Consider the following 24,243-nt stretch of genomic DNA (forward strand, 5'->3'; position numbering starts at 1 on the left):
TTCCCCCATCAGAAAAAAGAAGGCTTGGTGGGGTCTTGGAATTCTCTCCTCACTAAAGAGGGTAGAGATGAACATACAGATAGACAAAAAGACACACAAACAAGAGACGCATGCTCTCAGAAACGCCCAGTGAGGAACTGACATACGGATCCAGCATCACAGACACACACACACCAGTGCCCCGCAAAGTAACAGACACATGAATTAATGGACACACCCGGGAGGACCTGGTCACAAATAAAAAGACTGAAATTCAGATGCATAGAGTAACACAGACACACAGAATTACACAGACACAAACATATTTACAAACATGCTCAGGCAGATACCTGCCACGAATAGGAAGAGACACAGACCCAGAGTCAAGTGACACAAATACTCAAGAGACGTGGAGATTACAACAGGTACTCACAGCCCCGAACGTTCAGACTGACATAGAAACACAGGCACAGAACACCTTCGACCATCACGGACCCACAAGGGGCCTCCAGCCAAGACCAACCCACCGTGTCTGGCATGCACTGGCGAGCAGGCGTTCGCGGGTGTGGCCAGCAGCAAATGGAGAAACCCTTGGCAGCGCCCGGACGCCCTCCAGTGGCGACTCCTGAGAACCAGGGACAGTTCAATCCGGGCCACAAACTTTTTTAGAACAAATCATTGTGGGAAGCTGGGAGGAGAGAGAGAGGAAGTCGGACGTGGGCGAGGGGCGGGGTGTCTGGACTGGAACCTCTGGGCCCACGTGAGTGTCTGTCCCGCTGCTGAGTGGGTGCTGTGTGTCTGGGTTGCTGTAGTGTTCGCTTGTAGTGCAACTATCCTGTGTTATCTTTATCATTCGATGCCGCCTGCCTCTGCGGACCGTAGTGGGCACCTCTACACTGCAGCTGGGTACCTTACCCAAAGCAGATCAGAATTGGGGCCGGGCGCGGTGACTCACGCCTGTAATCCCAGCACTTTGGGAGGCCGAGGCGGGCGGATCACTTGAGGTCAGGAGTTCGAGACCAGTCTGGCCGACATGGTGAAACCTCTCTCTACTAAAAATACAAAAATTAGCCGGGCGCGGTGGCGGGGACCTGTAATCCCAGCTACTCGGAAGGCTGAGGCAGGAGAATCGCTTGAACACGGGAGGCGGAGGTTGCGGTGAGCTGAGATCGAGGCCCTGCACTCCAGCCTGGGCAACAAGAGCGAGACTCCGTCCCAAAAACAAAACAAAACAAAACAAAACAAAAGAACTGGATGCGTCTGATCTGACGCACGCCTGTTTGTTTACGTCTGCGGGGTGTGCCTTTGTCTAAGTAGAGATGGTGTGTGGCTTCTGCGGGCTTAACGTGTGGCTCAGGAGGCAGTGGGCGTCTGCATCATGTATCCCGATTGCGTCTTACTCGAGTTTTGTTTTCTGAGTTAGAGGCGACAGGTGGTGCAGCATTAGACACAGGGAAGCTCTGTGGCTTTTGTATTCATGAGCGCGAAGGTTAATGACGGATCCGTGGGTTTGAGCTTGTCAATACAGACGCCAGACAGCCCGATTTACGGGAACAGCCGATTAGAGGATTGGAGAGGGCGGTCGGTGAACTTCTGGATGTCTTTCGTAAGGGTAAGGCTCTATGGTCGCGTGCAGAGCGCCCGTTCCACGTCAGGCACCGACCATAGAGCAAGGCCGCCGCGGACTACCCAAGGGAAGGGGAGGCCGTGTCCTTTACAACTAGCCTCCCGTTGTTAGTCTAGTCTCTATAGTCAAACCTTCGGGACTCTCTAAAGTCAAAATTTTGCTTTTACTAAAGGCAACTGGGTTCCTTCCAGATTACGAACTGTATATCCACTTAATATCTATTTCGTATACCTCCTCCTACAGCGAAATTTGTGAGGCAGTCCTCTGAAGCACGGCCAATCTGGGGCATTTTTCCTAAAACGAGCCATCTCTACGCTTTAGTGAGCTAAGACAATAACTGCGATTGGTGGGCAGATTGTTTTGAAACCGCCCTAACGGCAAGGGGCGGGCCCCTGGTGAATTCATCTCTTTCCGGTTTCTTAAAGGCAACAGGAAGGAGGGGGTTTCTGACGACCCTCCATTTGATTGGTTCTAGTGGTTTTACCCGCTCGGACTCCTCAAGGGGCGGGAGATATACACCAATCGGAATGTGTGTTACAGAGACACTTAGTTTGATGAAAGGACTGCGCAGGAAAGGCCGTCGGACGCTCATTCTGAGATCTCACCGCTGATTGGTCCAAAGGGTTACTCCCTTATTTTCATTGGGCTTTACTGCAGCCGGCGCGCGAGAGCTACCCAATCAGCGCACGCTCCGCCTCCTGCCTTTTCCCGCCCTCCGCTCCGGCCTCGGCTTCGACGTAGGCCAACGCTTCCTACCCGGTAGCTCGTAGGCCTTCTCGTTGCCGTTGTTTTGAAAACCGCACTCTGATTGGCTAGGTTTCCGGGCCCGCGCCCGTTGCCCCATGCACTGACCAATTGGCACTCGTATTACATCGGACGAGGCACGGGTGAAGGGGGAGGCGGTGGCGGCGGCCATTTTGAGCCGCCGCCGCCATTGGAGTGGGCCCCCCCCCTTTCCCCCTTCGCCTCCTGACAGGAAAGGTTTAAGGGGGACAGAGCCCTGGGAGGCCGGGCCGGGCTCGGGGGCCACCCCGGGGGCCCGGGCCATGGATGTGCGCCGTCTGAAGGTGAACGAACTTCGCGAGGAGCTGCAGCGCCGCGGCCTGGACACTCGAGGCCTCAAGGCCGAGCTTGCTGAGCGGCTGCAGGCAGCGTTGGAGGCCGAGGAGCCTGACGACGAGCGGGAGCTCGAGGCCGACGACGAACCGGGGCGACCCGGGCACATCAACGAGGAGGTCGAGACCGAGGGGGGCTCCGAGCTGGAGGGGACCGCGCAGCCACCGCCGCCCGGGCTGCAGCCGCACGCGGAGCCCGGCGGCTACTCGGGGCCGGACGGACATTGTGAGAGTGCGCGGGGCGGGGGCCGGGGAGCCCGGAGCCTGGGCCGAGGAAAGGGCTGTGGGACGCGGGAGTCCAGCGCCTGAGGTCGGGGAGACGACCTGAGGATCGGGGGATCCCGCTACCCGCCGCCGAAAAGGATCTGGGGACAAGGGCCCCGGCACGACCGGAGGGTGGATCCAGACGCTCGGTGCAGGGGGCACACTGGGGGAGGGGCCTCTGGGTTTCGGAGGTGAGGGACGGGGGTGGCGGGGAGGATTCCTTACCGTAGGGATCGGAGACCGGAAACTGGTTTCTGGAGCCGAAGAGAGTCGGAAGAACAAGAGGTTTTCCATTTGGGTTGGGAGGGTCTCGAAAATGGAGATCTTGGGGTTCGGAGCTCCTTGGGCTTGGCGGCCTGGCCAGCCCAGCGTGTGGGCTGCGGGGTGGGGAGCCGTGTTTCCAGGGTGGGGAAAGAATGTCCAGGTGTGCGGGGCTGCGAGAGTTTTGAGGAAGCAGAATCCTGGAGTATGCCGCTGGATGCGATCCTGGGAGTTCTCCTATTTGCTTCGGGGGTGGGTGGGTGAGGTGGAGGCGCTGGTGTCTGTGGCTGGGGAGGGTCTAATGGACTCAGTGCTTTGGAGTTTGGCTGGTGAGCATTTAGGGGCTGCGGGAGATTGAACGAGGGGGCACCCCCATCTCTCTTCCGGGGCTGGAAGGCCACCCTTGAAGCAGGCACAGCCTGGACATTTGGTGCTGGGAGATCTGGGGACTTTCTGGTTGGCTTCTAGAAGAGGTGTAGGGAGCCCTGGTGTCCAGAGGCTGGAGGGGGAGAGGATTTTTCCCTCAACAAAGGATCTGGGGGTCTAGAGCTAAGAAGACTGAGGACAAATAACTCTGAGGCTGCTGCTGAATGGTCTAGAGCTAACTGTGGGCTTTTTGGAGAACGGGGTAGCTGCGGGTGGGATGGGGGCAGATGAGTTGGTAACATTCCAAGTGGATGAAATATGTGGCGGGAGACAGAGGATCCTGTGTCCAGCACAGAAGGAGTATGTATCTGGCTTAGCGAATATGGGGAGGGGGGAGGCTGTAGGGAGCAAAGAGAAAGAAAACCTGTTGACTTCACTGGAGGCCTCAGAGTGGAGTGTGGGGAATGTTTCTGGACCTGAGCGTCTCCCAGAGATATGGTCGGTTCCCAGAAGCAGTTATTTGTGTACCCAGGGAGTGGGGGCCTTCAGCGGGAAGCACAGAACTCTGCATCAGCCAGGAGGTGTGACTCTGGGAATGGGTTCGGGTAGATCTGCGGTTGTCTGAGGAGAGGAAACCTTGGTATAGGACGGAGTGAATCTTCAGTTAGAAAAAAGCAACTTTCGGGCCGGGTGCAGTGGCTCACGCCTGTAATCCCAGCACTTTGGGAGGCCGAGGCGGGCGGATCACAAGGTCAGGAGTTCAAGACCAGCCGGGCCAACATAGTGAAACCCCATCACCCGTCTCTACTAAAAATACAAAAATTAGCCGGGCGTGGTGGTGGGCGCCTGTAGTCCCAGCTACTTGGGAGGCTGAGGCAGAAGAATCGCTTGAACCTGGGAGGGGGAGGTTGTGGTCAGCCGAGATTATGCCATTACACTCCAGCCTGGGCAACAAGAGTGAAACTTTGTCTCAAAAAAGGAAAAGGAGCTTGCTTTCTTTCTCTTTTTAAAAAATACAGATGGGGTCTCGCTATGTTGCCCAGGCTGGTCTTGAACTCCTGGGTTCAAGTGATCTGCTCACCTCAGCCTCCTGAAGTGCTGGGATTACAGGCGTGAATCACTGCACCAGGCCTCAGGGCAGGTTTCTAGTAGGACTGGGAAATGGGGGGACTGGAAAGGTTAAGGAGTAAGTAGAAGGGATTCTGGCGTAAGAATTTGTGGAGTTTTTCCGAAAAGAGGGCACCATGGGACTTGGGGCTAAGGGAATGAGGACAGAAATGAGGTAACAGTGGAGACAAGATTTGGGATTGGCATTGGATACTTGTTCATAAGAGATAGAGTTTCCCGGAGGGAGATAACTCGAGTGTGGATTTGGGATAGGCAATGGCCTAGAGATTATCTAGGATCCAGGTGCTGGAAAGAGAACTTCCCATTGCAGAGACTTGTGAAGAAAGGAGTGGGCCTGTGTGTGTGTGTGTCTAAGAGCAGGAGGGACCGGGGCAGGAATGCCTAGCAAGAAAGGGTAGTGGGGTAGTAGTTACCTGGTGGTCTGGCCAGAGAGTCGTCTCTGAGAGGAAAGCGAATTAGGTGCTTTGGAGCGTAGATTCTAGACTCAGACAGACTTCGTTTCAAATCTGGCTTAAAGATATTGGCAAGTCACTTCATCTCTGTGAGCCTGGTTTCCTTACGTGTAAAATGGGGTTAATCAACAAATAGTGTGTTCGCTCTAGCCCCCGGGGGTGTTATGAATGAAATCGCATGTGTGAGGGGCTTAGCACTGGGCCTGCCTTTTGTTAGAAGGGGGATGTTTTAGGGAGTGGAGAAGGACCCTAGAATCATAGCCTCTCCAGGAGAGGCTGCCTCTGTGGACACAGGAGAGATGCTCAGGAAAAGAGGCTTTGTGGGAAGCGTAGTACTGCGCTTGGAGCCTGGAAGCAGCAGAATAGTTTGAAAGGGCCCTGTGTTCCAATTAAGGAGATAATGCTGTTTCTTCCTCTCTCCGTTACTTGCTACAACAAAGTCCTTTGAGCCCCCTTCATGCCTTCCTTAAGCCCTCCTTCAACCTTGGTCAACAGACCTATAGCAAACCACGTGACCTGTGACTTTCTTCGCTTTGGGCTGCACCTGGTTTGTGCCCAGATGTATTTATCCTCTGAGAAGGTATCCAGTCAGTTAGCAAGTGGCAGAATAGTCTCTCCTTCCCTTTGGTTCTGTCCCATGGCTCCTGGCATAGCCAGTAGTAGGGCCCTTGGGGCCCTGACTGAGAGCTAGCCCCTGGGGAGGAGAGCCTGTATGCTGCCCATCCTAGCTTTCTAAAATTCTCTCTGGGTTGGGCTGCAAGGTTCTTGAGGGAATCTCTGGTTTTAGTTCCACCTCTGAGCTTTCACATGTGTTATCCCAACCCCAGTAACATTCTCCATTCTCATCACTGAGTCATCACCTATGTATCCTTTGAGTCAAGGCTTATCTGTTATTTTCCAGGTCCCTTTCTTAGCTCCTGGTACTACTTTGTAGCCTTCAACACAATCATATTAAATTTTTGCATGTATTTGTTTTAAGATTTGTCTGTCTCCCTAAACTGAAGGCTTCAGTGGGGCAAGTTTGTCTTCAGCTGTATCCCAGGCTCTGGAGTATAGTATGCACTCCATGAATAGTTAATATTGTTATTCTTACCACTCTTAAGTTGAGCTCCTGGGCCCGCAGATGCCTTCTGGACCCTTTGGTCCAGGGTTCTCCATGAACCGCCCCTCTAATTGGCCATTTTTTATTTTGTTTTAAGATGCCATGGACAATATTACCAGGCAGAACCAATTCTACGATACCCAAGTCATCAAACAAGAAAACGAGTCCGGCTACGAGAGGAGACCACTGGAAATGGAGCAGCAGCAGGTCTATCGCCCAGGTAGGAAAATACACATGTTTCATCTCTTTGGATGGAAACAGAATCTACGTGGAACCTTTACCCTCTGCTTAGAGTGTGTCTTCCCAGAGAAACTATGCATCTTTTTTATTGGGGAATTCATCTAGACTTTGTCACTCTGGCAAGAATTGTTTAAAGGAAAGATCTCAGTCCTACTTCCAAGTGTTGGGAGAGGGGAGGTTCCATGGTATCTGTATGAAAGTGATGTTAGTCGGTGGCTCAAGCCTGTAATCCCAGCACTTTGGGAGGCTGAGACGGGCGGATCATGAGGTCAGGAGATTGAGACCATCCTGGCTAACACGGTGAAACCCTGTCTCTACTAAAAAATACAAAAAATAAAATTTGCCAGGCGTGGTGGTGGGCGCCTGTGGTCCCAGCTACTTGGGAGGCTGAGGCAGGAGAAAGGTGGGAGCCCATGAGGCAGAGCTTGCAGTGAGCTAAGATCCGGCCACTGCACTCCAGCCTGGGTGACAGAGCAGGACTCTGTCTCAAAAAAAAAAAAAAAAAAAAAGTGATGTTAGTATCAGCCCGGTGCGGTGGCTCACTCCTCTAATCCCTGCACTTTGGGAGGCCGAGGTGGGCGGATCACCTAAGGTTCGGAGTTCAAGACCAGCCTGGCCAACATGGTGAAACCCGTCTCTACTAAAAATACAAAAATTAGGCCCAGCGCGGTGGCTCAAGCCTGTAATCCTAGCACTTTGGGAGGCCGAGGTGGGCGGATCACGAGGTCAGGAGATGGAGACCATCCTGGCTAACACGGTGAAACCCCGTCTCTACTAAAAATACAAAAAATTAGCCGGGCGTGGTGGCGGCCGCCTATAGTCTCAGCTACTCGGGAGGCTGAGGCAGGAGAATGGCATGAACCCGGGAGGCGGAGCTTGTGGTGAGCAGAGATTGTGCCCCTGCACTCCAGCCTGGGCAACAGAGTGAGACTCTGTCTCCAAAAAAAAAAAATACAGAAATTAGCCAGGTGTGGTGGCGGGCACCTGTAATCCCAGCTACTTGGGAGACTAAGGTAGGAGAATCACTTGAACCCGGGAGGCAGAGGTTGCAGTGAGCCAAGATCATGCCATTGCACTCAGTCTGGGTGACAAGAGTGAAACTCCATCTCAAAAAAAAAAAAAAAAAAAAAAAAGATGTTAGTATCAGGACCCTGGAGAGTTGAGACCCCCTAGACTAATGTTTGAATCTTATTTAGGATCCTAGAATGGGGGAGCCAGAAAGAGCCTTCTAAGTCTAATCTGGTATTTCTCATGTTCTGAAGATTATTGTTCCAGGGGATATTATTAGGGGATTCTCAGAAAAGGGTTCCTTAGCCAAATGTGTCTGGAAAATGTAGCATGTGCTGTATCATCTCTTGGAAATTCACTATGCTCGTTAGAACATTAAAGGCTCTGAGAAGTCCTGAATTTAAAAAAAAAAAAACAGCTGTGTGTCAAGCCTCAAGCCAGGTGTGCTGGCTCACACCTATAATTCCAACACTTTGGAAGGCCAAGGTAGTAGGATCATTTGAGACCAGGAGTTCCAGACCAGACTGGGCAACATAGTGAGACCCCTTCTCTACAAAAAATTTAAAAATTAGCCAGGCGTGGCTATGACTGTGTACATGCACACACCTATAGTTAAAGCTACTCAGGAGACAGAGGTAGGAGGATCACTTGAGCCCAGGAGTTTGAGGGTGCAGTAAGCTATGATTGCACCACTACACTCCCGCCTGGGTGACAGTGTAAGACCCTGTCTCAAAGGAAAAAAAAAACTAAAAAGTAGGTCAGGGCGTAGTGGCTCGTGCTTGTAATCCTAGCACTTTAGGAGGCCAAGGCAGGAGGATCACTTGAGCCTAGGAATCCAAGACTAGCCTGGGCAACATAGTGAGACCCCTGTTGTCTTAGAAAAAATTGGCCGGGCGCGGTGGCTCAAGCCTGTAATCCCAGCACTTTGGGAGGCCGAGACGGGTGGATCACGAGGTCAGGAGATCGAGACCATCCTGGCTAACACAATGAAACCCCGTCTCTACTAAAAATACAAAAAAATTAGCCGGGCGAGGTGGCGGGCGCCTGTAGTCCCAGCTACTCGGGAGGCTGAGGCAGGAGAATGGCGTGAACCCGGGAGGTGGAGCTTGCAGTGAGCCGAGATAGCGCCACTGCACTCCAGCCTGGGTGACAGAGCGAGACTCCGTCTCAAAAAAAAAAAAAAAAAAAAAAAAAAAGAAAAAATTAAAATTTGACTGAGCACGGTGACATGCCTGTAGTCCCAGCTACTCAGAAGACTGAGTCAGGAGGATCACTTGAGCCCAGGAGTTCGAGGCTGCAGTAAGCTATGATTGTGCACTGCAGTCCAGCCTGGGCAACAGGAAGACTTTGCCTCAAAAATAAAAACAGGCCGAGTGTGATGGCTGTTACATGCCTGTAATCCCAACACTTTGGGAAGATTGCTTGAGTACAGGAGTTCAAGATCAGCCTGGGCAACATAACCCTGTCTCTTTAAAAAATAAAAATATTACCTGAGCGTGGTTGAGCATGGTTGCACATTCCTATAGTCCCAGCTACTCTTTTTTGTTGTTTGTTTGTTTTTGAGACAAAGTCTCACTCTTGTTCCCCAAGCTGGAGTGCAATGGCGCGATCTCGGCTCACTACAACCTCTGCCTCTCAGATTCAAGCGATTCTCCTGCCTCAGCCTCCTGAGTAGCTGAGATTTCAGGCGCCTGCCACCATGCCTGGCTAAGTTTTGTATTTTTAGTAGAGATGGGGTTTCACCATGTTGGCCAGGCTGGTCTCAAACTCCTGACCTCAGGTGATCTGCCCGCCTCGGCCTCCCAAAGTGCTGGGATTACAGGCATGAGTCACTGAGCCCAGCCAAGTCCCAGCTACTCTTGACGCTGAGGTGGGAGGATGGCTTGAGCTAGGAAGTTGAGGCTCCAATGAGCCGTGATGGCACCACTGCATTCCAGCCTGGGCAACAGTAAGCCTCTGTCTCCAAAAAAAAATTTTTTTAAATTAAATTTAAAAACCTTGTGTCGTCGTGGGCTGGTGTTGCTGAAAATATTTTTTTTTTTTTTTTTTTTTGTTTGAGATGGAGTCTCGCTCTGTCACCCAGGCTGGAGTGCGGTGGCCGGATCTCTGCTCACTGCAAGCTCCGCCTCCCGGGTTTACGCCATTCTCCTGCCTCAGCCTCCCGAGTAGCTGGGACTACAGGCGCTCGCCACCTCGCCCGGCTAGTTTTTTGTATGTTTAGTAGAGACGGGGTTTCACCGTGTTAGCCAGGATGGTCTCGATCTCCTGACCTCGTGATCCGCCCGTCTCGGCCTCCCAAAGTGCTGGGATTACAGGCTTGAGCCACCGCGCCCGGCCGAAAATATTTTTTTTAATGAAAAATAGACAAAAAACCTTGTGTTGTATTGTTTAAACTTAGGATTTCCCAAGCATGTTAAGTATATATTTTTATAGAACAAAGTTCCCCGTGTTGCCAACTCTCTCCTTCCTTTTTTTTTTTTTTTTTTTTTTGTTGTTGAGACAGAGTCTTGCTCTGTTGCCCAGGCTAGAGTGCAGTGGCACGATCTTGGCTCACTGCAAGCTCCGCCTCCCAAGTTCAAGTGATTCTCCTGCCTCAGCTTCCCGAGTAGTTGGGACTACAGGCATGCCACCACGCCCAGCTAATTTTTTTTGTGTTTTTAGTAGACATGGGGTTTCACCATGTTGGCCAGGATGGTCTCGATCTCCTGACCTTGTGATCCGCCCACCTCGGCCTTCCAGAGTGCTGGGATTACAGGTGTGAGCCACCACGCCTGGCCTCTCCTCCCCATTTTATAGATTGAGGAGTTGGCTTGTCCGATGGCAGAGCTGGGGCTAGAACCTAGGAAACTTGCTCCCAGGCTAGTCCTTTTGGTAAATAAGCAGCATTCCTTATCATTTGTGCCTTACTATTTGGAAAGCAGGGTCCCACTATTGAGAACTGATGGAGCCCGGACTGACCCCCAGTTTTGTGCTGCTCTTACTGTGTTGTGGCCCCCCAGTGCCTTTTCTTAGTGTATCTGGTTGATTTTGTCTAATGCCATTCTGGTTCATCCACAAAGTTAAATCCCCAGACATTTCTTGTGGGTGGCTCAGAACTTTAATGAATGTAGGTTAAACTGCAGATTTGTGTCAGGCTCTGTGAGACTTGTAGGATCATTCAGCCCCAGGAGAATATTTTCTGTGCCGTTATCCACAGACATTCATCAGGAGCCCTGTGTGAGCCCAACCTATTGCTGGGAACCAGGGAGGCTCTCTTCAGGATGGCTGAGCACCATCCCTGCCCTAGAGAACCAGGAACCTTTTCCGAGTGATGTGATCCACATGCCAAAGCTGGGGAATGATCCAAAATGGTCTGGGGTTGAATGCAGAAATGAGTAGATGTGAATGAGCCTCGGCATCAGGGATTAACGCTGTGGGAGAAATTAAGCTAGCCTACATCTATAGTTTGCTCTTGGTTCGGCACTGATTCCTGGAGTCTGCCTGAGACTAGGACTTACCCATGGTCCACAGCACGGTATCCCATCCTGACTTTCTGTTAGTGGTATGACTTAAAGAGGTTATTGCACCTATAGGATGGCTTAACCGGAGTGATTCTGGCCTCTGTGGGTAGGGCAACTAAAGCCCGTAGAGTTAGCTGCAGGACCACAATACCCTGTTGAATTCATCCTCTCCCCCTCCCTTGCTACACTGAAGAAGCTTTGTAAGAACTGAGGTTCTTCGGGAGGAGAAATTGGAGAATGTAGGGTCATGGCATCTCAGATCCTAGCCCTGTTCTCCAGTACGGCCTCCTTGGTTGGCTCAACAGGCTTCTATTGAACTCAGCAAGCTGCCTGTGCCCAGCCCTTCATCACTGTAGTGAGGATCCTGCTCACATCTCCCAAGGGAAAAGGGACCAGAAAAGTGATAGCTGGGGAGCTTGCAAGTGTCTTGACCGTCTGAATTTGTCCTGACAATAGAAATGAAGACAGAGATGAAGCAAGGAGCACCCACCAGCTTCCTCCCGCCTGAAGCTTCTCAACTCAAGCCAGACAGGCAGCAATTCCAGAGTCGAAAGAGGCCTTATGAAGAAAACCGGGGACGGGGGTACTTTGAGCACCGAGAGGATAGGAGGTGGGTGTATGAGGCAGCAGTCACCCTTGCTCTGGTAGGTCTCTATATCCATAGCCTCGTGCTTGCTGGGGACATTTGCACTAATCTAGAGGGGCTGAGTAGAGATTCCCTCTGCTTTCACACTCTTTCTGTTCCTTCCTGTGCTTACTACCAGATTCAACTTTCCTAAACTTTTGGTCCTTCCCCCAGTTCCTCCCTTCTTACCTGCAGGGTAACTTGTAAATATCTTAGACTTTTCATGTGTGAGATGCCAGCCTGCCTTTTCTGTCCTTTGCCTTACTGCCCCTGCAGTCAGCTGCTTGATATCTGTAATGAAAGAAAGATCTGTTTCGTAACACTACTCCCAAACACACATCCTCTTCCCATTCATCCACTCGTTCAGTCAGCTCTCACAGTGCTGTCACGAAGTGCCCACTCTTGGGCTGGACACTAGCAACATAAAGATGGGCAGTGAGTTTTGCCTTCTGTTGTTCCAGTATGGGGACTCAGACACATACATAAGTAAGCCACAACCTCTGAGGTGAGTAGTCAGGATGCAGGTAAGTTTCAGGAGCTCAGAAGAGGCAGCAGCCTCTGCTTTGGTCATTTCTCTTCCCTAACAAGCCCTTCCTTCCTTTCCCTCCAGACCAAGTCCTTTCCTTCCCTCCTTCCTTCCTTCCTTCCTTCCTTCCTTCCTTCCTTCCTTCCTTCCTTCCTTCCTTCCTTCCTTCAGCTCCTATCTGAAGCCTTTTGCAATTATGAAAACTAGCAATGGCCACTGTACTCACCTGGATTAGTCATCTGACACATTCTGTTTCCTATCTGGCAGAGTCCACCTTCTTACTAGCTTGTTACTCTCTGAGACAGGGCCTGGATGTCCCAGGCTATGACTTAAGTTAGGACATGGAGCCCACCTCATATGGTGTTCTTCCACTGCTTGCCACAGAGCAGAGGCCTAGAAGCTACTTGCTGATGGAGAGCAGAGGAAGAACACTCGCTCTGATCCTGGGCTGGCAGGGAAAGTTTCGTAGAATGGACTTAACATGTGATGAGCACAGACTCATAAGATGAGTCTCATGAGTCTCCTTCATGAGTGGGACACTGGGCAAGTCATTCTGCTTCTCTGAGCTGCTCTTCAGGAAAGAGACTCATCTGTGTTAGCCCTGGCCTGGCGAGGCCAGAGGGGCCCTCCACCAGAGGGAAGGCTGCTGCTGGGAGAGTCAGCAGCCAAATGGGCATGGGCTCCCCATCTGTGCATGCAGTGCACTGTGACCACCCAGACTGTCCAGGCAGGACCCTGAGTGTTAGTTAGACTCTACCTTTCTACCCTTCTTCCTCATTCCTGTACAGCAGAAACCAACAGTGTTAAGTCCCTTTTTTAGTGTTTTGGTAGGAAAATGAATATCATTTATAATTTAGGACACTGAAAAAAATGGGTCATCTCAAATTCTCTCAGATGTAGGATTTTAAGAAGCCTGGTACATGGATAGATAGTAATTATTGGGATTTATCTAGGCTCTTGCACATGCCCCTTCCTGGACAGCACCCTTTTGAGATACCACAGCCTCCAAACAGTAACGGAGATCAGTGTGGAAGTGGTTGTCAACATGCAGAGGGTATGGATTAGAATCTTAGGGTGTAAAAAAAGAGCAAAAAAGTTCCCTAAATGATTCTGATGCCCCCTTCAGCAGAGCATGCCCTCTCCAATCCCTGTCTCCACCCTAGGAGTTGATGGTCATTGCTCTCATTGCAAGGATGTATGGTTCCAGAGTTCTTTTGCCCACTTCTGTGGGAAGAAATGGAGATTCAGGAAGCAGTCTGGAGGCCACTTGTAGATTATAGCAGAACATTCATTTTCTTTCCTTTGTGCTCATGTATTGTTCTTGTGTGACTTAACCCCCGTTTCTAACACAGGGGCCGCTCTCCTCAGCCTCCTGCTGAAGAGGATGAAGATGACTTTGATGATACCCTTGTTGCTATTGACACCTGTAAGTCTTTGGAGTGCCCATCTAATTCTGCCTTTTAGTCAGTATGGGGAAATTGTGTCTTGACCTTCACCAGAATCCCTGCCTGGCACCGTCCAAAGACATTGTTAGTCCACATGTGACACACAGCTTAGCTCTGGAGCAAGAGTCCTGGTTTGGAGGCAGAAGACCTACTCCCAACTCTAGCAGTGGGACCCTGGGCAAGTCATTCTACTTCTCTGAGCTTCCCTTCAGTTAATTCTGCCGTAATAACCTCAGAGGACTTTCAGGGAGACTCCTCAGTGGATACAGGAGCAATTTGGAAAACCCTGAACTGCCCTGTACACACAGAGGTTGTCATCTAATCAGGAAGGGAATCTGAGTGCTGCTGGGGAAACTTAACTCTTTTGACAACTAGTTCCCGTTTCCATCAGCTGCTCACGTTCTTGGTGAAACCAATGTCACTGTGTCCTCTGAGGCACAAACCTGGCCCACCCTGCTGTCTGTCCTCCACTTCAGCTTTCTTTCCACTGGATAAGTGGCTTTCACCTTTGCTGCGCATCTGAGCATTTGGAGGATTTCTTATAAAGGTCCTTTTCCTCAGACCTCCTAGTCAGAGTCTAATGAAGAGCCTGTGAATCTGAATTTTTATATGCACCCAGAAGCCCAGTCAGGTCTGAGAACACTGCACTTCTCAACAGAGCAGAAGATAAGCAGCAATTTATTCATCTATTTCTACAGAAGCTTATGTTTATAAAGCACTGGCTACATGCTTCTGTAAGAGATAAAGATATATACGGTCTCTAATATCGCAAGCTCTCAAAGACAAAATCTACCCAGAGTAGAGGTAAACATTGTTTAAAAAGTGTTGGGGGGCAGTGGTTCATGAGGCAGTGTCTGATGAAATGGAAATGTACCGACCACAGTGGTCAGCCTTCAGAGAAAGGAGAGTGCCTCATGGGAGGGATGGTCAGGAAAGGCTTTCTTGGAGGCATGACTGGTTGCTTGAATATTGAGAAGGGTAAGAGCAACAGTAGGAAAATCCTAGGCCTATGAGAGGAATTAGGAGCCTATGGGGCACCTGGGCATTGGTTCCTGGGTGGCAGGTGTGGATCAGGGTCAGATCCCTGTATAGCTGTTGGAAACAGAAGTCTGGTTCCCAACTTGATAGAATTAGCACAGAGGGCGGAATATATGGTGGTGGTGATCAACCTTTTTGTATTCTAAAATCTAGTTTGAGTCTGGGCAACATGGCAAAACCCTGTCTACGAAGAATATAAAAATCACCCGGGCATGGTGGCATATCCCTGTAGTCCCAGCTACTCAGGAGGCTGCAGTGGGAGGATGGCTTAAGCCCCCAAGATGTGTTCACTTGTGTACTCCTGGTCAGCACTTGGGGAACTTCCCTCTGCCTGTTTCTTAGGACTTTTGAAACATCAACCAGGTCGGGCATGGTGGCTCACGCCTGTAATCCCAGCATTTTGGGAGGCTGAGGCGGGCAGATCATCTGAGGTCAGGAGTTCGAGACCAGCCTGGCCAACATGGAGAAACCCTGTCTTTACTAAAAAATACAAAATTAGTCAGGTGTGGTGGTACATGCCTGTAATCCCAGCTACTCAGGAGGCTGAGGCAAGAGAATCGCTTGAACCTGGGAGGCAGAGGTTGGGGTGAGCCAAGATCACATCATTGCACTCCAGCCTGGGCAAAAAGAGCGAAACTCCGTCTCAACAAAACAAAAACATGAACCAACTGGGCTTTTTCCTTCACAGATAACTGCGACCTCCACTTCAAAGTGGCCCGAGATCGGAGTAGTGGCTATCCGCTCACAATTGAGGGCTTTGCCTACCTGTGGTCAGGAGCCCGTGCCAGCTATGGGGTCAGAAGGGGCCGTGTGTGCTTCGAGATGAAGGTGAGTAGGAACAAGAGAAGGGGAAGGTCAGAGAGGTCCGTCCATTGTAATATCCTGACACCAGCCACCTTGGTCAGAGCTACAACTGGAAAAGAGACTGGATCGTGCAATACTGTGTCCAAGCAGACAAAACTGTGATGAACTCAAGAGAACTACATCATTGCTAAATATCATATCAGAAAAGCAGGCCAACCATACATTGCTTCATCAAGCAGATATTTCCTTGGTGAGAGTTGACCCAGGTATTGTATAGTCAACCAGTGTAGTGATGACATGTTTGTAGAACTGAGAAAATACGTTGTTTGGAAGAAAAGTGATCTAGAAAGAATAGACTCAGGTGTCACTTAGTAAAGGGAGGCCAGAGGGAAAACAGGGCAAAGAACTGCCAGCTTAGGCCAGCATCTGCTGTGATCTCTGCACCGTTCCATGTCAAGTTATGTTTATGAAAATAATACATGCTCATGTTTAACAAAAGTTTAGACAGCACAGAAGAGTACAGGATAAAACAGGTTATTCTCGCCGGGTGCGGTGGCTTACGCCTGTAATCCCAGCGCTTTGGGAGGCTGAGGCAGGTGAATCACGAGGTCAGGAGTTCAATACCAACCTGGCCAAGATGGTGAAACCCCGTCTCTACTAAAAATACAAAAAATTAGCCGGGCGTGGTGGTGGGCACCTGCAATCCTAGCTATTCGGGAGGCTGAGGCAGAGAATTGCTTGAACCCAAGAGGTGGAAGTTGCAGTGAGCCGAGATCATGCCGCTGCACTCCAGCCTGGGCGACAGAGTGAGACTGTCTAAAAACAAAAAAAAGCCCAGGTTATTCTCATGTCCTCTCAGTCTCCATCCTACTCCCTGGAGGGAACTTCTGTGTTAACAATTTCTTATCTATTTGTGTATCCATACTTACAGATGATAGCTAATACTATAGAGCTCTTTGCATGCACAAGATACAGCACCAGGCTCTTTACATGGATTATCTCCATTAATCCTCATAGTACCGTCTGAAAACAGGTACTGTTAGCCCCAGTTTTTAGAGGTAGAAGCTGAAACACAGAGGGTTATATTTTATTGACCACGACATCACTGATGTAAGTTGCACATTATTTTATGTCCCTCTCATAGAGAAACACTGCCAACTAAATAAACTACACAGTGTTTTCTTTTCTTTTTTTTTTTTTTTTTTTTTTTTTTGAGATGGAGTTTCACTCTTGTTTCCCAGGCTGGAGTGCAGTGGCATGATCTTGGCTCACTGCAACTTCTGCCTCCCAGGTTGAAGCAGTTCTCCTGCCTCAGCCTCCCCAGTAGCTGGGATTACAGGCATGTGCCACCATGCCCAGCTAATTTTTGTATTTTTAGTAGAGATGGAGTTTCTCCATGTTGGTCAGGCTGGGCTTGAACTCCTGACCTCAGGTGATCTGCCCACCTCGGCCTCCCAAAGTGCTGGGATTACAGGCGTGAGCCACCGCACCTAGCCTACACAGTGCTTTCTCATCACATTTATTTTGAGATGGATCCTGATTTCAAAGATGTTGAAATGTGTATCTGAAAAGCCAGTGAGGCCATAGGTAGACACGGATATTCGGCAGTCTAGTAGTCTCTTAATACGAAATTAAGTCAGAAGGCTTTTTTTTTTTTTATTTTTTAACTTGATACTGTATCTTGGACATTTTTTCAATGGCAGTACATTAGCCCAACGTACTGCTTTGCTCCCTTATTTATTTATTTATTTATTTTTTTAGATGGAGTTTCACTTGTTACCCAGGCTAGAATACAGTGGCGCAATCTCTGCTCACTGCAACCTCTGCCTCCCGGGTTCAAATGATTCTCCTGCCTCAACCTCCTGAGTAGCTGGGATTACAGGTGCACGACACCACGCATGGCTAATTTTTTGTATTTTTAGTAAACACAGGGTTTCGCCATGTTGGCCAGGCTGGCCTCGAACTCCTGACCTCAGGTGTTCACCCACCTCAGCCTCCCAACATGCTGGGATTACAGACGTGAGCCACCATGCCTGGCCTGCTTCACTCTTCTTAACTGTTGCATCATATTTTGTGGCATGGATATACCATAATCGGTGCCTTATTGATATTTTTCTAATGTTAAAATATATACACACACATATACACACACATCTAATGCTGCACAGAATGTTGCATACACAAATATATTCACATATACATAGACATACTTGTACACATATTAGCGTTTCTGTAGGATACTGAGTTATAGAGCATGTGCATTTACAGGGTTTTGTTGTTGTTGTATAGATGGGGTCTTGCTATGTTGGCCAGGCTGATTCCTAACTCTTGGCCTCAAGCCATCCTCCTGCCTTGGCCTCCCAAAGTGTTGGGATTACAGGTGTGAGTCACCATCCCCAGCCATTTACAGTTTTGACAGACTTCTAGATTGCCCTCTAAAGACACTGTACCAGTTTATCTTTCTATCAGATGTTACGAGAGTCTCTTACACTAAAAGATAACTGTATTTTGAAATGCCTGTCTCTGTGGCCCTGTACTCTGCTGATCCCTTTGGAGGCCCTGGCTTCTGTTCAGTAGGCTCTTCAGAGCTGCTTAAATGCTTCTCCAGCAAGAAAAGCCATTACTTTCTTTTAATGCCTGATGTGCTTCCTTCTTATATTGCCTCATAACCTACAGCCTCCAGAGAAGCAACCCTGAGCCCTTTTGTCCTCTTTCCTTAGATCAATGAGGAAATCTCTGTGAAGCACCTTCCGTCTACAGAGCCTGACCCCCATGTGGTCCGTATCGGCTGGTCCCTGGACTCCTGCAGCACCCAGCTAGGTAAGGAGGGGTCAGCTATGCAGTCCAGAGAAGAGAGTGACTGTCCCTACCCTTGGATTCTCAAGCCTCCTAAGCTTCCCTTTCTAGTGTCAGACTTAGAATAGAACTAGAGTGAAGTGGAACAGGTACAAGGATTAGGTATATGCCACTCTCTCTGTCATGCTGTATTCAACTCAGAGGACTATGGTCATGAAACAACTTTTCTGTGAAGAATCAATTCTTATCCTTCATCTTTTAGGGGAGGGTCCAAAGTTCTCTTTAGGAATCTATTCCCTTTCTGTAAAAAGGATCAGTGTCTCCTGCCCTTAAACCAAGCTGCAAATAAATTCCCAAGCTCCATTAAGTTCTGTCTGTATTTTCTGTCCAGAGCCTAACCTAGAGGAAAAAGGGGAGCAGAGACCAGTATTAAGTTAAAAAATAAAACAGAGACCAGGGCTAGTTGGGAGAGGGGTAGGGGCTGCCTATTGAAAGATTTTGAATTTTGTGGGTCCCCATCCTCAGACTTCAGTGACCTTCTGGTCCTAAGTAACTGATTATTCTGACCAATTCTGACACCTTCTGCCTTCCGTTTATGATCATACAAATGTTTCAATTATGAAAATAATATGTGTTGCTTATAAGAATTCAGGCCATACAGAAAGGGAAAAATGAAAATCCTTCCTAAACTTGTGAGATAAATTAACCAATGTTAACATTCCATTTGTAGTCTTCTGGACATTTTTTTTTTGTACATATCCAAACTGGATCACACTAGGACTACCTTGTATAGCCTTGTTTTAATATATGATGGGCATATTTTTGTAAATAAATACAACTTTTTGACTACTGCATAATTTTCCATTTTATAATTGCATTATTAAACCAGTCCCCTTCTGTAGCTCATTTAAATTCATTGCAAATTTTTGCTGTTTTAAAACTTGAGCCATTATCCTGGTCCGTAATTGCCTGACCGCTTAAGACTAATCTTTAAAAGTAGATATATTCGCACTCATAAGTGTTTGTTTAAAAAATGTGTTCACATGAACTTAGAGAGTGGATTAATAGATGATGGAGACTCAGAAGTGTTAGGGGGTAGCAAGGGGGAGGAGGATGAGGAATTGGTTAATGGGTACAATGTACGTTTTTTAGGTGATGAATACCCTAAAAGCTTGACCACTATGCAATCTGTGCATGTAACAAAATTGCACATGTACCCCACAAATTGGTACCTCCTCAAAAAGGTAGATATATTACCACAAAAAAAAAAAAGACTCATAGGTCATCTCATTTTATCTCTGTCTCCGTTTTGAGATGTAGGTGGTGGCAGTTGATAGGGATGGGAAACAGCCCAGAAGGGTCAAGCACCATATCCAGGGTCACACAGCTGGTTCATAGGAGAACCAGGCCTGGTATTCATGCTTGTCGGCCCCTGCTTTTCTAGCAGCATATTCTTTGGGTTCTGCCCAGGAATCTCTAGGTCAGGTGTCAGCCAGAGCCCTTGGAATCTCTCAGTTATATCACATCAGCACCCAATTCTGTAACCTGAGGAAATACAGTACCTTTCCTAGGGGTCAGTCCTCATGGTCTCGAGGAGCAAAATCCAGCCCCTTCACTGATTTCTACCACGAGTAGACTGGACTGAATATTGGGTGTCACAAGGAAGGGTTGCATCTCAGCATACAATTCTCCTCCATCCCAGCTCCTGTCTTCCTTTCCTCCCTTTCTTTTCAAATTTCCCTTCTGTGCAGAGTAATTCAGTTGAGCTACTCCCAGACTGGACAACGAAACCCATCAAGCCCTCCAAAGTTCATCATTAAGGGCTTCCTTTCACCCTTCCCCATCCCTATATTAAAAAGGCATCTGATTAATAAAACCAGTAAAGAAAATTATTTTTTTCTTCAAAAATAAAAGTATGTGGCAGCCATTGAGGCTGTTATGACCATCGCAGGTTTAACCTGCCTTTGCCTATTTCTTCCGTCAGGCGAAGAGCCTTTCTCCTATGGCTATGGAGGCACTGGGAAGAAGTCCACCAATAGCCGGTTTGAAAACTACGGAGACAAGTTTGCAGAGAACGATGTGATTGGCTGCTTTGCGGTGAGTGCTAGCAGCCTGTGGGAGTTGGCAGAACCAGATGTTGGGCTACAGACTTCTTTTTCAGGATACCTCTATCCATTGTCTGCCCCATATCCAGCCACTCTCGCCATACTTCTTTGTCTCTGCTTGACAGACTGGAATGTTTACTGTCATTTTGTGGGAAATTCTGTCATTCCATCTCCTCTGGTCTCGTGTGCAAAGTTTTCGGATGACACTCTGAAGAGGTTTGCAGACTTCAGGTGTGCATAGCCTTCCTCCATTCCTAGGTACCAGAGTGACATTTTCTAAACAAACCTAGGTATTTCTTATCTTTCATTGCTAGGAAATAGCCTGTCTGCTCTTGAAGGCAGTGGTATTGGCTCTTGCCCCATGTTGGCATCATCTTATCCCAAAACTTCTCCCTTTCTTCATCTCACATTGGTTGAGCCAGGTTTCCTACAATGGACTGCCTTCTGGAAGAGTAGAGATGATGCAAAACAGAACAGCTGCTGCTGCCATACTTCAGTCTTTGAGAGCAGTGACCAGCAGTCACCATGCTGTGCAATATGGCTGTCAGCTCTGGGCTGGATTCCCTGGACCCAGTTCTGTTCTTCCACTCAAGCCCTGGGCAATTTACACTCCTTGTTTTTCAGTTCCCTCTAAATGAGAATCTTTGCCCCTACCTCAGAATTTCGTATGGAGTCATTAAGTTAATCCTTTAAAAGCACTTATAATAATGCCTGACACACAGTAAGTGCTCAGTAAATATGACTTAATACTGTTAACATTAGGAGTTATAAGAGATGTTTGTAAAATGTGCTATGAGGCCCCAGAGGAAGTGACTACCCAGACGGATTCATCCTCTGAGGCTTGTTCTTTTGCCTTCCTTCATATTTGTACACACATACTCTTTTTTTTTTTTTTTTTTTTTTTTTTGAGATGAAGTTTCGCTCTTGTTGCCCAGGCTGTAGAGCAATGGTGCGATCTCGGCTCACTAGTATCTCCGCCTCCTGGGTTCAAGCTATTCTCCTGCCTCACCCTCCTAAGTAGCTGGGATTACAGGCATGCACCACCATGCCCGACTAATTTTGTAGTTTTGGTAGAGACGGGGTTTCTCCATATTGGTCAGGCTGGTCTTGAACTCCCGACCTCAGATGATCTGCCCGCCTTAGCCTCCCAAAGTTCTGGGATTACAGGTGTGAGCCACCACTCTGGGGCCCTTCTTCTTTTTTTAACTTTGAGATAAATTCAAACTCAGAGAAAAGCTTGAGAATAAAGAATTCTTATAGGGCCTTATCCAGATTCTAACATTTGCCACATTTGCTTTACCATTTTCATGTTTATGGTGTACATACACATAGAGTTAACTCTTCAACAACATGTGTTTGAATTTCTCTGGTTCACTTATGTGCAGATTTTTTTCAATAAATATATTGGAAACTTCTTTGGAGATCTGCAACAATTTGAAAAAACAGACAAATCATATAGCCTAGAAATATCAGTAAGATTAAGAAAAAGTTAAGCATGTCATGAATGCATAAAATATAAGTAGATACTAGTCTATTTCATCATTTACTAGCATAAAATATCCACAAATCTATTACAAAAAGTTAAAACTTATCAAAACTTGTGCACACAAACACAGACTACATGGTACCATTCACAGTTGAGAGAAATGTAAACAAACATAATAGCACAGTATTAAATCATAATTGCTTTTCCTTTGTTTTTTGTTTTGTGTTTTTTGAGACAGATTCTTTCTCTGTCACCCAGCCTGGAGTCTCGTGGCACGATCTCAACTCACTGCAACCTCCAACTCCAGGGTTCAAGTGATTCTTGTGCCTCAGCCACCCGAGTAGCTGGGATTTTTTGTTTTGTTTTGAGACGGAGTCTTACTTTGTTGCCTAGGCTGTATAGTACAGTGGCGCAATCTCGGCTCACTGCAACCTCTGCCTCCCGGGTTTAGGAGATTCTCCTGCCTCAGCCTCCTGAGTAGCTAGGATTACAGATGCCTGCATTTTTAGTAGAGATGAGGTTTCACCATGTTGGCTAGGCTGGTCTTGAACTTCTGACCTTAGGCGATCCACCCGCCTCGGCCTCCCAAAGTGCTGGGATTACCAAGTGTGAGCCACTGCACCTGGCCTAATTTTTGTATTTTTAGTAGAAATGGGGTTTTACCATGTTGGCCAAGCTGGCACTGTGTGTTGTACATCTTCATGTGAGCAGTTCTTTTCAGTAAATTGTGTATCACAGTAAAAAGTGATCTCTCGCAATTCTTGTGTATTTTTTAATTATGTTTACTGCAATATTGTAAGCCTTGAGTAACACCATGGGATCCAAACAAAGTGCCACTAGTGATGCTGCAAGTGTTTCTCAGAAACAGAAAAAAGTTATGACATTACAAGAAAAACTTGAATTGCTTGATAATGCACTGTAGGTTGAGGTCTACAGCTGTAGTTGCCTGCCATTTCAAGATTAATCCAGCATAAGGACCACTGTAAAAAAAAAAAAAAGAAAACATTCCCGAAGCCATCACTACTGCTATGCTAGCAGGCGCTAAAACCTTGCACTTTTTATCATATATTGAGAATGCAGGGCGGACACTGTGACTCACACTTGTAGTCCCAGCACTTTGGGAGGCCAAGGTGGGCAGATCGCTTGAGCCCAGGAGTTGAAGACCAGCTTGGGCATCATGGCGAAAACAAACTTTTAGTATTTTATAAACATAAAAATTAATTGGGTGTGGTGGTACACACCTATAGTCCCAGATACTCAGGAGGCTGAGGATCGCTTGAGCCCAGGAGGTTGAGGCTGCAGTGGGGTATGATTGTCCCACTGCACTCCAACCTGGATGACAGAATGAGACCCTGCCTCAAAAATAAATAAATAAATAAATACTGCAGTTTTGTGTAGGTACAGGGTGGCTATAAGAAAGGCATACCTGCCAGGTGCAGTGGCTTACACCTGTAATCCCAACATTTTGGGAGGCTGAGGCAGGGGGATCACGAGGTCAGGAGATCTAGACCATCTTGGCTAACACAGTGCAATCCCATCTCTACTAAAAATACAAAAAATTAGCCGGGCGTGGTGGCAGTCGCCTGTAGTCCCAGCTATTAAGGAGGCTGAGGCAGGAGAATGGCGTGAACCCAGGAGGCGGAGCTTGCAGTGAGCCGAGGTCGCGCCACTTCCCTCCCTCCTAGGCAACAGAGCGATACTCTTTCTCAAAAAAGAAAAAAAAGAAAGGCATACCTATAGGCTATAATTCAAGAAAAGTGAAGTCATTATATGACAACATAAAGCAAAAGAAAGGTGAAAGATCTAAAGCTGCTGAATTTAATGCCAGCAAAGGATGGTTTAATAACTTTAGAAAGAGGTGTGGCTTAAAAATTGTTAACAGGAAAGGCAGCTTCTGCCAATCAAGAGGCAAGAAACAAGTTCCCAGGCATCATTAAGATATAATTGAAGAGAAAGGACATCTGCCTGAACAGATTTTTAATGCGGAGTGCAGTGGTATGATCTCAGCTCACTGCAACCTCTGCCTCCCCAGTTCATGCTATTCTACCTCAGCAACCCAAGTAGCTGGGATTACACATGTGCACCACCACACCCAGCTAATATTTGTATTTTTTGTAGAGATGGGGTTTCACCAAATTCCTGAGCTCAAGCAGTCTGCTCTCCTTGACCTTCCAAAGTTCTGGGATTGTAGGCCGGAGACACCACGCCCAGCAAATTCTGTCAGATTTACGATCAGGACTGTTGTTACTTGTAAAGCTGGTAACTCTCAAGCCCTGAATCCTCAACACCAGTTGCCAGTCTTTTGGTTGTACTACAAGAAGGTGTGGACAATGAAAATACTTTTTCTAGATTGGTTCCATTGATGCTTTGTTTCTG

At 48.1% G+C, this 24,243-nt stretch overlaps 1 protein-coding gene across 12 annotated transcripts in view; it reads left to right on the plus strand.

Moving 5' to 3' along the window:
* Window positions 1–713: 713 nt before the first annotated feature.
* Window positions 714–24,243, plus strand: part of HNRNPUL1 (heterogeneous nuclear ribonucleoprotein U like 1) — a 47,071-nt gene continuing 23,541 nt past the window's right edge. For 2 of the 12 annotated variants that reach the window (XM_005589331.5, XM_005589333.5), the window contains exons 1-7: window positions 714–739; window positions 6,392–6,514; window positions 11,499–11,652; window positions 13,546–13,619; window positions 15,365–15,504; window positions 18,201–18,300; window positions 20,261–20,373. In XM_005589331.5, coding sequence (XP_005589388.1) covers window positions 6,397–6,514; window positions 11,499–11,652; window positions 13,546–13,619; window positions 15,365–15,504; window positions 18,201–18,300; window positions 20,261–20,373 — 699 coding nt within the window. In that variant the 5' untranslated portion in view covers window positions 714–739; window positions 6,392–6,396. Of the gene's footprint in view, window positions 740–2,570; window positions 2,948–6,391; window positions 6,515–11,498; window positions 11,653–13,545; window positions 13,620–15,364; window positions 15,505–18,200; window positions 18,301–20,260; window positions 20,374–24,243 lie in introns of those variants that run through there. The other 10 variants (XM_065535524.2, XM_065535525.2, XM_065535527.2 and 7 more) reach the window with 6 other exon arrangements.

The sequence above is a fragment of the Macaca fascicularis genome, chromosome 19, assembly GCF_037993035.2.
Source record: "Macaca fascicularis isolate 582-1 chromosome 19, T2T-MFA8v1.1".
Classification (NCBI taxonomy): Eukaryota; Metazoa; Chordata; class Mammalia; order Primates; family Cercopithecidae; genus Macaca; species Macaca fascicularis.